This window comes from Candoia aspera, chromosome 2, assembly GCF_035149785.1.
Source record: "Candoia aspera isolate rCanAsp1 chromosome 2, rCanAsp1.hap2, whole genome shotgun sequence".
NCBI lineage: Eukaryota > Metazoa > Chordata > Lepidosauria > Squamata > Boidae > Candoia > Candoia aspera.
The window spans coordinates 23,895,072-23,908,123 of NC_086154.1; the positions used below are offsets into that span (position 1 = coordinate 23,895,072).

Genomic DNA, 13,052 nt, shown 5'->3' on the forward strand with positions numbered 1-13,052 from the left:
CTTGATAAGTCCTTCTGGCAATTAGCTCTGATTTTTCTTTGCAGCAGCTGTGCTGTACTAATGACTGCCCTTATTTTGAAGTTTCAGTAGTCTTAAAGCTTAAGGTATGTGTCTGGCATCTTGTAACCTGGGGAGGAAAGGGGATACCAGATGGCCCTGATGATACTCCACAGAAGTAACACAGGAATATAACTCAGCACAACATATCGAACCAATAGCTGTCATACATTTAGACATTCACGTGTGCTGTCCTACTTATTAACAATCACACTTACCTTGCTACCTGTAGGGACATGCATCCCACAGTCTTCCCCGTGATATCCAAATCCATACAGTCATGGGATTACTCATAGCCTATGCCTGGGAGCAGCTGGAAGAGGAGTGACACACAATCCTGGTCTACAGTGGGAATTGATAAGGGACTAAGTACGCACACACTCTATGGGGACAGGCTTTTTCAGGATATGCAGAAACAAAAAATTCCCTAAGCAGCAACAAGATTATTAGTTAACAAAACTAAATAGAGCGCCACACAATTACACAATACACACACACACACACACTCCATACCAGATTGGTCAGAGGGATGGGAACCATTGCATCTGGACATAAAATTAAGCACTGGGATACAGGATGGAGTGCAATGGACACAAGATGGGTGGATGGATGAGGAGACCCTTCCTCTCTCTTCAGATGGAACCAATGGGAGCTTGGCCATTTGAAAATCCAAGCTTTTATAGTCTGTATTCCTAGGCAGACCTCTGCTGTTGTATCACAACCAGGGATCCCAAAGTCAGCTCTGGCTCTCTGCCCAGACATTCTGAGATGTTACATAACCCTTCTCTGAATATGTCATCCTGGGAATGTCACTAAAGAAACCCTTTCTTGTCATCTTCATCCCTGCACCACAGTGGTTTCACACTAAATTTTTATCAGAAAGCAAGAGTTACTCTGGTAATTAACTATAATGGCAGCCAGGTGCCACAGTTTTTAAACTTTCTAATGAGTGCTGGAAGTTGTATTTTATTTTATTACACTTAAAATGTCAGATATTATTTATCAAATATATTAAGGGCTGGCAATGCCTGAAGTAATATAGAATCAGTTATATTAGCTATAACTGTGGTCATTGCAGTGTTTTTCTCTGCCTTTACACTCATGGGTTTATGCCTGCAGAGATCAACAGTCTAAAATTTATTTATTTATTTATTTGTTTATCAAATTTGTCACCACCCATCTCCTCTCACTAGAGGGACTCTGGGTGGTTTACAACAGAATACTCAATAAAACAATAAATACATAAAATCCCTTATAAAAGTATATATCATTAATAATATAAATAAAAGTAAAGTCCAGATGGCTGAATCTTATTCAGTCTTCATGTGGGAGGTGTACTTCAAGGCACTAGCCAACCCCAGGCATGACTCTTCTCTTCCCCACCCCAGGCCAGGTGGCAGAGCCAGGTCTTCATGTTTCTCCGAAAAGCCAGGAGTGATGGGGCTAGCCTTGCCTCCAGAGGCAAGATGTTCCAAAGGCTGGGCGCTACTGCAGAGAAGGCCCGCATCCTGGACCTCGCCAGATGGAATTCTCTTACTGACAAGGTCCTCAGCATGCCCCCTCTGCAGGATCGGGTGGGGCGGGTAGATGTAACGGGGAAGAGGCGGTCCCTCAGGTAACCTGGCCCCATGCCATGTAGGGCTTTAAAGGTAATAACCAACACCTTAAATTGGACCCGGAAGCAAACTGGTACCCAATGCAGCTCGCGAAGCAATGGTGTTATATGCACCCTCCTAGGGGCACCACAAATAGCCCATGTGGCTGCATTCTGAACCAGCTGAAGCTTCCGGATACTCTTCAAGGGTAGTCCCATGTACAGCGCATTGCAGTAGTCAATCTGGGAGATAACAAGGGCATGAGTGACTGTTCGAAGGGTCTCCCGATCCAGGAAGGGGTATAACTGGTGCACAACACGAAGCTGCGCAAAGGCCCTTCTGGCTATGGCTGCCACCTGCTCTTCAAGCAGGAGCCGTGAGTCCAAGAGGACCCCCAAGTTACGCACCGGGTCTGTCTGGCGCAGTGCAACCCCATCCAGGACCAAAGATGACAAAATCCCGGATACAGAAAGACCATTAATCCACAGCCACTCCATCTTACCAGGTGGCGGTAAGCTGAAGCCTGTTGTTCCCCATCCAGGCCCCCACAGCTCCCAGACACTTGGAGAGGGTGATCATGGCATCACTTACTTCACCTGGGATGGAGATATACAATTGAGTATCAACAGCATACCGATGATACCTCATCCCACGGTGATGGATGATCTCACCCAGTGGTTTCATGTAGATATTGAATAGGAGAGGAGAGAGAACCGAACCCTGCGGCACCCCATAATGGAGGGGTCGAGGGTTGGATCTCTCATCCCCTATCACCACCAATTAAATAGTATCTAATTGAAAATAGTATCTAATTGTGCTGAAATGGCTTCAGCCATGTCCTAATTTCCTACAGAATGTCATTTTACCAAAATCTCCTCAGTTCTCCACCAAATGACTGATAAATCTTGCCAAACTATTCTTCAGTTATTTTTAATTAACTTAATACAGTATATTATAGGAATGCTATATAGATATAATATAGCTTGACTTCAGCAAAGTACTTGACAAGCGAGCCCATGACATGCTGATTTGAAAGCTAATTAAGTCTGGGCTGCTTGATACCTAACTGGTTTCAAAATCATACCAAAGGAGTGCTTATCAGTTTCCTATCAAACTGGAGAGTGCACTGTCAAAAGAATTAACCCCGAGTCCTTTATTCTTCAGCATTTTTATTAATGACTTGGACGGAAAGATGGAAGAAATGTTTATTAGATTTGCAGTTGACATAAATTTGGGGGGATAGTAGAGGGAAATAAAATTCAAAATGAATTTGACAGATTACAGAAGTTGGCTAAAGTAATAGAATGAAATCTAAGAGAAAGAAGCACAGAGTTTTTAGGAAACAAAAGCAAAACACCCCTATGGGTGGGTTTTGAGCTGGGCACCATGCTTTAAGAAAGATTCAGAGAAACTGGAACAAATTTGGAGAAGGATAATGACAATTGGGACTAGAAGCAAAGTCTTGTGAACAGAGATTGAAGAAATTATGTATTTCAAGCCTTGAGAAAAGATGACTGAATAGAGATAGGTTAGCACTCTTCAAATTCTTCAAAGGCCACCACACAGAAAGAGGTCAGGACCTGGTGCCATGCATTCCAGACTGCAGAATACCAGTTTTAAGTTACAGGAAAGCAAATTACAATTGAATGATAGAAAGCAACTTCCTAACAGTGGCAGCATTATAACAGTGGAACTAATTAGTCAGAGGGGATATGGGCTCCCCTTCTTTGGATGTGTTCTAGCAAAGGTTGGATATCTGTCTGAAATGCTTTAGATTCCTACCCTGAGTAAGTGACTAGATTGAGAGGCCAAAACGACTCCTTTCAACTATACAGTATGATCTGTCATAGGACTGCCTCTTATGGGAAGGTTGTAGAGCTCTCTGAATGCACAAATGACTACTGAAATTAATGTATTTACAGATAAGCAGCAAGCTGTATGTATTCATGGTCTTATTACATGATGGAAGAGAGGACTGTTTTGTCAAAGGAAATGTCCTCTTTAAACGTCACCTAGTCTGTTTTGTTCCATGAACACTGAACAATTTGAACACTGGCAAGGTGTGGATCAGTTGTGATGGAAACCCAAGTAAGTAATCCCAGAAGAATTTGCAAAGTTGCCCTCCACTAAGTGAAGGAAGACACTTAACCATGGCTGCTAATCCTCCAGGGGAGGTCACTAGGATGCAACAAGTTTTGTTAACATGGATCTTGACCACAAAAGAAAGAATAAATGGAATGCTTAGTGAAAGGTTCAACACTGAGCAGGGAATAAAACAAGGAAGTGTGATCTAATGTATTTATGAGCAAGTGTGTAAAGAACACTTGTGATATTAAAGATGTGTTGTGGGTATGAGTATATATGTACTTTCATATGCAATGCAGATGAAGCCTGAATGACTTGCAGCAAATATTAGATTGTATGATCCAAGGAGCATGAATCTCAGTTGTAATATATTAGAGACAAAGATTGCTGGGTTTGACAGAGAGAATGGAGTGAATGATTATGAATTATACAGAAATAATGAAAAAATAAGAGTGTGCAGGTGAAACTGTATTATCTTGAAAGAATGTTTCCTAAAGTCATAAAAATGGCTGCAGAAAGTTCAAGATGCACAAATGCTAGTAGAAAGGTAGTGGGTAATATGTATTCTGTTGCAAGTCATGAATATCAGTTAAAAGAAGCAAAAATAGCTGTGTGGAAGAGCATACTTTTGTTATATGGCAGTGGGTTATATAAGAACTGTGTGTAATAAGACAAGAAGCGCAAGGGTCAAAAATGAATAGGTACTGAATAAATGTGGATTTAATAAAAAAAGGGAGGGACCAGTACAAAAGATGTACATTGAGGTGGTCTGGTCATATAGAGAGAATAATGAGAATTTAATCACACGAGCTGAGAGAGGAAAGACAAGGAAGTGTAACAGGAAATCCTCAGAAAAAGAAAGGTGAAGTTTTAAGAACCAAAGGTGATGTATGAAGCAGTATACGGATATAGTGAAAACAAGAATGGGTTGTAAAGATTAAAAGGTATGGATGGGTACAGTGAATTGCATTGATGTAAAATATAGTAGGTCTACTTAGATTTCCTTATCTCTTCCTTGATTTTCTATTTAAATTTTTCACTGCTACTACTTATCCTTTTCCTGTGCTTTCATAACATTTACACAAAAGGGAATAGCATGAGTAGGTATGTATTTTCTGTGCAGTCATTTGATATTTTCTAGCCCTATGGAATAGCCATTATATTTTATCCAAAAAGTGTATTTTCCTGAGATACAAAGCTGGTTCTGTCCATCTTTTTATTTAATAATGTTTTTCCTGTTTCACATTGGCCCTGGGCAATTGACTAGCCAAAAGAACAGCCTGTCACCATAATGAACTCCTTTCTGGGAGTTGTTATGGGCGAAATAGCAAGATGTGAAACTTTGCAAGGGATTTTGCACCAGACTGAGTTTTAATCACTGTAGGTTTCATCAGATACTTGGAACTAGAAAATATTCTTAATAGAACTTGCTGGAATATGTTTACATTGTATTTTGCTGAAAGGATACTCGTGGGGAAAAAAATCAATTATCTCCCAGCATTTCAGTGTGTTCTGAATGAGCCGCTTGCAAAATGAGACAAACAGAATGTTTGGCACTTATCTGCCCTTTCAATTTGTTTTCTTAACAGGAAGTGCAGCGTTGTACATCCGACATGAACATCACCGCTGAACATTCCAATCACCCCGACAACAAGCACAAAAACAGATACATCAACATTTTAGCATGTGAGTAACAATGGCCTTAAGAGAAACCAGAGACACCAACAGGATCTGTGCACCTTGTAATGGTGTCCCAGTTTTTCAGGATACTTATTTTTTTGTACTCTCAAGTCAGTGTTGAGTCCTGGTGGTTGCCTGAAATAGTCCCTGCAGTTTTCTTGGCAGGATTTTCGGAAGTGGTTTGCCATTGCCTCCGTCCTAGGGCTGAGAGAGAGTGACTGGCCCAAGGTCACCCAGCTGGCCTCGTGCCTAAAATGGGACTACAACTTACAACCATCTCCCAGTTTCCAGCCTGGTGCCTTAACCATTGCACCAAAGTGGCTTTCTATCGGTATACTTACCGTAAAATAAATAAAATGAAATAAACTTATTGTCATCAAAGGGACAATATGCTTCTTTCAGGCCTGCTTTCCGAGATAGATAATGATGATTCTTTGACGTTAAAAAGCTACAGATTTTGTTTAGAAGAGCAGCTCTGCCAAAGAAGTTCCCAGCAAAGTGTTCTAGACTAATTATTCTCTAATTGAGATACACTAATTTCTGGAAAGTCGCTTAATAGAATGGAGATGAATTAAAAGGATAGGATTCAATACTGAGAAGTAGATTTATACTCACGTACTCCTTTCCCCTGCACACATTTTGCTAAGTTTCTTTAACCTGCATTACGCCAGTCTCCAGGGACATACCAGTTTTTCCTGCCATGATGAGAAATGAATGCCAATTTTGAACAATAGCATTGCCAAAATTCTGATGCAGCCTCATAAAAGTAGTTCTTCCTCACACCTATCTCTGAAGAGTTCCAACTTCCCAGAACAGAAGTGCCTCCTTTCTGTGACCCATAACGTCTGTTGGTGGAAAGACACTAATTGGATCTCACCGAAGTGCTTAGCTGATTGTCCTTGGCATTCCATCGCACCCCAAATTGATTAATAAAGTTGATTAATTATATGATCAGGTGTTCCAAGAAAACCGTCAAAACAGCTTGATCACCTACTGAGAAAATACTTCCTCTTTGCTGAACAACCTACTTTTAAATCAGTCCAGTTCCTCTAACATTTTCTGATATGAGAGAGAAAGGAAGGGTTAGCTTTTCAGTTCTCTCATTAGTCAATCACATACTGAGAAAGAAAAATGCATCAGACTTACTTCCTTAAATGTGTGCTCTCCTTTTTCTTTTCTGCAGATGATCACAGTCGAGTGAAACTAAGACCTTTACCAGGAAAAGATTCAAAGCACAGCGACTACATTAATGCCAATTATGTTGATGTAAGTTGTTTTGTCACTTCCTCAACTCTCTTGAGAAATATTGTCCCTCAGAAGAAATAGAAACTTTTAATGCGTGTAGAACTTTTCATTTTCCAACTTCTTCAGCTCCAAACTCCTCAAACGTTCAGTAGGAAAGAGATCTGCTGCTGAGATGTATACATTATTAATATGATTGCTATGCAGATACTTTTATCTTATGTACCGTTGTGATTTTCTTTCAAGGGTTACAACAAAGCAAAAGCCTACATCGCCACCCAGGGTCCTTTAAAGTCAACATTTGAAGATTTTTGGAGAATGGTTTGGGAGCAAAACACCGGAATTATCATCATGATTACAAATCTTGTGGAAAAAGGAAGAGTAAGAGGAATAGCATGCATTTGTTGTAATAGCATTTTTCTCAGTTTGCCAGAAATGTGTGATCCTTCTTCAGATTTGTTAAGGAGTTGGATTGGTTTCATTGTAATATAAACTGTAATAATAAATCACTATATGTAGAAGATTTCATTTCTGTTCTTGGGTAACGTGTAACAGACATGACATGAAAAGAGTTTATTTCCATACCCTTCCATACCACTAATATAATATGCTCAACCTAGGGGCTCCTTTAACTTGTTCAGGCCACTTTGGCACCTTCCTATCACTATTCAGGAATCCTAGATTTAGAAGAATCCTTAAATATATTCTAGGGTGATTAAAAGCTTGGAGAAGCAATTGGCTGAGCTGTCTTGAAAGAAGAACGGGACAAGAAGGTTCACCAGCTAACATTGGCTGAACTGTTTTGCTTCTAGAAAGAGGAATCAAAAAAGGCTTCCAAAATTATTGTAGGCCATGAAAAATAAGGCCTAGAGAAGCTGGTATGTTCCAGTTTAATTCCAGACACACTCTTCATTTTTATATGTATGCTATCATTCCATAAGGGACGCGGTGGCGCTGCGGGTTAAACCGCTGAGCTGCCGATCGGAAGGTCGGCGGTTCGAAACCGCGCGGCGGGGTGAGCTCCCGTTGCTCGTCCCAGCTCCTGCTCACCTAGCAGTTCGAAAACATGCAAATGTGAGTAGATCAATAGGTACCGCTTCGGCGGGAAGGTAACGGCGTTCCGTGAGTCATGCCGGCCACATGACCTGGAAGTGTCTATGACAACGCCGGCTCCAAGGCTTGGAAACGGAGATGAGCACCGCCCCCTAGAGTCGGACACGACTGGACTTTACGTCAAGGGAAACCTTTACCTTTACCTTATCATTCCATAAAAACTATAGTCAAAATAATTCATAGTAGCAGTTGGAAAACAACATGTAGCTAAGGCTAGCACAAATAAAAACCTGATGAAAATGGTAAAATATATACATATATAAGACATTAACAAAAATGAAATTATTCTAGCAATGATGAATTCGTGTAAAAGTAGATCAGATAATCTATATTACAAACATATTTCATAAATAATGTCCTAAACAATTTATTATATATAATAAGCTATCAATAAAATGACCATTCTTAGCAAAGGGTAAAAAACATAAGCAGTTAGTCCAGAACTAAGAAAGAGAAGCACAGCTCTTTTATTCAGCCAGATCTCTGATTGAATAGTTCTTAATTCAGTGTTCTCTAGTGTGCTTCAGACTTTAACATCTTATGTTGTTCTTCTTTCCTCAGAGAAAATGTGACCAATATTGGCCAACTGAAAACAGTGAGGAATATGGCCATATCATTGTCACACTGAAGAGCACAAAAGTACATGCTTGCTACACTGTCCGCCGCTTCACAGTCAGGAATGCAAAAATGAAAAAAGTGAGCAAAACCATTACACTATGTTTTTCAAAAATAAGTGTCCATTTGGGATGTGGCTACTGAGCGTGACTGATTGATTGATTCATACATACAGTATTTGTAGATGGTTGCAATCACGAGACTCGCTGCAGTGCACAACAAAGCAGAAAGGACCAGAAAACAATAGAAACAATGAAATCAAAACAATGTGACGCACATAGCAGAAAATCAGCTCGTATGTTTTTACAATTTGACAAGGTTTGGGAAGTTAAGAATTCTTAATGGCTGGGACAAATGAGTACAATGATTGAACACTACGAGTGAATGAAAAAGAAAATAGTTCATCAACATCTTTTTTCACATTTGACATTGTAGAACAAGGAACTCATATTAGCCATCATAAATTACTGTAATGGTTTTCTGAATAGGCTCAACATCAAAGATAAGCAAATTAAACAAACAGCAAGATTAGGACTGTGAGTTTTGTTGGATCCCAAAAATGTATAAAGACTGCCACATAAATAGTTTCATGTTCAATTCCTACTCCTATAAGTTCAATCAATATAATCAAGGATTATAGGACTGTAGTCCAATAACTTTTACTTAAAATTCACTCTTACTTAAAATTCAAGTGAAATACAGCAATGAACCTGGAACGCAAAGATCAAAGTTTATCTGACTTAATTCCATTTCTGGAGGATAGTTTTCAGTTCAGGTGGGAGAATGAGAACCTATTAGAAACTGCCTCTTACAAATAAATTGAGGTGGCAGTCCAAGAGTGCCAAATTACAAAGTAGGCTTCCTTGTAATACAAAGTGTATGTCAATTGTCAGATAGTACTATCGTATGAGAATTTACAGCCCTTTTTCAGGTAAAATCCTTACATTACAGCACCATTTCTTCTGCTCTAAGGTGTCCAGAGAGAGTTGAATAGCAGTACAGAGAAGGATGAATGTGAGTACAAGGAAACCTTGATCTTAATTAATATTAATATTTTATACCTGTATATGTTTCATGAATTCTGGATCAAAAGGGGAACCCCAAAGGACGTCAGAATGAAAGGACAGTCATTCAGTACCATTACACACAGTGGCCTGACATGGGAGTACCTGAATATGCACTTCCAGTGCTGACATTTGTGAGAAGATCCTCTGCAGCCAGAGCTGCTGAGATGGGTCCAGTAATCGTACATTGTAGGTAAGTTTGAACATTGTCAACCCATTCTTGGGGACAACATAGTGTAGATTAAGGCACAGTTGTAATTGTGGTTTGGTTATTATTTACCACATCTGTATGTCCATCACCTGTTCTTGTGGACATTTTACTTGTCTATATTGTTTGTTGTGCACGTTATACTGTTTTCTGTTCTTTGCCTTGGATGTTCCATCATATATATGCCTGCTTTTTTTAACTGCTGACTTTCTTGTAAGTCTAAATGCATTTGGCAAAATACACACTCAATATATAAATAAAAATAAATAACTACATCTACCATGGTAACAGAAAATATATATAACACAGAGGTTGAGTCTGAGTCACAGTATTATTTTTCCAAGGTCATTCACGGAATCTAGGGATAAACCAAAGTTTCATTCTAAGTCACTATCACAAGTGTGATGTTATCTAGTTCTGGATTTTTTTTTAATGTAAAGTACTCTGGAAACACTACTGAAAGGCACTGTATCATATGTAGGTACAAAGCTAAACAAACAAAAAAATGGTCAGGGAAATGGGTATACTTGCATTCATTGGACTCCTTAATGTATCCTGATTGCCAAAAAGAGCTTATACTTCCTAGATTTGTATATACTAGCATTCCTAGGTTATTTTTTCCTATAAACCTAAAAAAAAAAAAACCTGAAAAGGTTCATCATCAGTACTTGAATTCATAATTTTCTCTGCATGCTTTCTTTGGAGAAGTTCATTCTCCTGAATTGGAAAGTATGTTATGATACCCAATGAAAATGTTTGATACATCAGAAAGAATACACAGAACAAGGTTCTAAGTGTCATCCATTTTGAAGTTGCTGTACAAGTATAATTGTTTCTAACTGATACTGATTACTAAGCTTACCCATGTAATCACCTCTGAAATTTAAACAAATGAGTAAGCATTCCAAAACCTGATCTAAAATTGTAACTCAGTTATTACAACTGGATAGCAGACTTTGAGTCATATCTAGCATTGAACTAGTAGGGAAATAGCGTCCATTAACTCTCCATGCAAGGGGCAGTTCCTCCCTGAACGTGCTATCTAGAAAATGCGCTGTGACAGAAGAAGACCCCTAAATATTAGGTGAAGGCTGTGATGAAATAGTGTTTTGTTAGCATGCAAATAAAGAACTTAGAGAAGTAAAGGAAGAGAGAGGCAGTTGACAGTTGAATATAAAAAAGGGAAAGTGAAAGAAAACATATAAGGCATTTATCTTCAGAGAGAAAAAAATTGAAGCCCTTGTGGCAAAGCAAACATTTCATCAGCCACAGAGAAGTTTTAAAGTTGGTTGAAGTACTACAACTTATATTAAAATTCAGTGTATCATTTTGGGGTGGTGGCAGTGAGATCTTCAGGGATATCAGCTTAGGATAATTTATGCCACTTCTGCCAAAAATCCATAAAGAACTGGTTTCATGCCAAAGGCATATTACAGGATGCCAATTTTGGGCCTGCTCCCAGCATCATGAGCCACATCCTACTCCATTGGAAAGGTTCCGGTTGAACATTGCTTGCAGCACATCCATGGGTGTTATGAAAATTAGTATTAGCATTTAAGCATCCTTTCTTCATATTTAATTAGGTTTTCTGCTGATTTTTATTTTTTCTTTTAGTGCTGGTGTTGGCAGGACTGGTACCTACATTGTAATAGACAGTATGCTGCAACAGATAAAAGACAAAAGCACAGTTAATGTCCTGGGTTTCCTGAAACACATCAGGACACAGCGCAACTACCTCGTCCAGACCGAGGTAAGAATCAGAAATGTATTCATTATCCTTACTACAATCAGTTGTTGCCAATTAAATTGTGTTATGTGAAGGTTAACTGCTGCAGTTATTTTACTACTAAAATAACACCATAATTTGCAGATTAAATTTCTTGTGTTTGTTATTTCTGTCAAGTATATATATAAAGAATCATTATGTGCCATCAGGTCAGTGTTGACTCTTAGTGACCGCACAGATATATTCATCCATTCTTGGGATGTGTATATACAGATAGATTATTTTTCATTTATGTAAAACTCAGTTTACTCTGAATTATTTATTCAGTTTATACGTTCTTCACAGATGATTTGGGATGGAGTGGGGGGAACAGCAGAAACCCCAGATTTCAAAACTTTAAATATTGTCAAGAAATAAGGTGAATGTTTTACTAGCATTATTTAAAATGCACATTCCTTTTAGAAAAGTTAGAAAAGTTGATGGAAGTTAATCCATAACATCACTTTATTTTAACTCATAACTTTAGTTAGATACAAGTAAACCAGGGAAATATTCTTAGAAAAAGAGAGAGCAGTTTATGTTAAAATGGAAGGAAAATTAGAGATGTTGGAAAACAATAATCAATAAGCAAAGGGAAAAAAATAGCTTCAAAAGTAAAGAGCTCAGGAGACACAACCAGCAATGGAACTGAAAACTTGCGTTGTTAATATTTGATCCAAAGTTGTTGCAAATATACTGCCATGCATGACTCAAAAGCACTTGCATCCCATTCACAACAGAGTTACACTTGCTTGTGCACTTTTAGGAGCAGTATGTTTTCATTCATGATGCCTTGCTGGAAGCCATTCTCGGGAAAGAGACCGAAGTTTCTGCCAGTCAGCTACATAGCTACGTTAACAGCATTCTCATACCTGGAATTGGAGGCAAGACTCGGCTAGAGAAACAGTTCAAGGTAAACTTCGGCCTTAGCTGCATGGATCTGATAAAAGCACTTCAGGTTATAGTGATGAGGTTTGTCAATATTAGTTCTGAATGGTTTTCATTGTTATTGCCCTTCCTGACCAATGTTGATAATTAGCTCATTCAAGTAATTCAAGAAAATTGAATTGGTAAGACTGATAATATCCTTAAGTCATGGTTCAGTCCTGCAGAATCTGCCATGGTAATGCCCTCTGTGTAATTCTTGATGAGGTTTTTCCTTAGGGAACTGAGTCTAAAATTAAAACTAGATATATTAACCTAAAGATTCGGGGCATATCGTTGTCAAATTCTAGCATAGAGGCGAGAGAGGGTTATATGTGTCAGAGAAGGGAGTCTTTAAAATACAGTTGCAGAAATCTGAAGCTAATGGTGTGGGGGCAAAGGGTAGAATTTCAGGGCTTTTTTAAAAGTGCTTTGTGTGTGCAATGTTATTGTTTTAACTAAAATAGGTAACGTTAAGCTTATCAAATACTTAACATATCTATTTAATGTCTTACTTTATCCAAAAATAGCACATCCCTACAAAGATCATTCTTTTGCACTTCTGCTGTCATTTGGGGGGCTCCAGGTGCAACACAACATGCATTCTTACTACCAATACAGGTAGTCCTCACTTAGCGAGCACAATTGAGACCAGCAACTCTGTTGCTAAGCAATGCAGTTGCTAAGTGAAACATCACATGACC

At 38.8% G+C, this 13,052-nt stretch overlaps 1 protein-coding gene across 7 annotated transcripts in view; it reads left to right on the top strand.

Moving 5' to 3' along the window:
- The window catches only part of PTPRG (protein tyrosine phosphatase receptor type G), a 655,485-nt gene that overhangs the window by 625,626 nt on the left and 16,807 nt on the right, over positions 1–13,052 (top strand). For all 7 annotated transcript variants that reach the window (XM_063291516.1, XM_063291515.1, XM_063291518.1 and 4 more), the window contains 7 exons: positions 5,327–5,423; positions 6,601–6,683; positions 6,906–7,040; positions 8,334–8,468; positions 9,481–9,644; positions 11,274–11,409; positions 12,191–12,337. In XM_063291516.1, the coding sequence (XP_063147586.1) occupies positions 5,327–5,423; positions 6,601–6,683; positions 6,906–7,040; positions 8,334–8,468; positions 9,481–9,644; positions 11,274–11,409; positions 12,191–12,337 (897 nt within the window). The remainder of the gene's footprint in view (positions 1–5,326; positions 5,424–6,600; positions 6,684–6,905; positions 7,041–8,333; positions 8,469–9,480; positions 9,645–11,273; positions 11,410–12,190; positions 12,338–13,052) is intronic.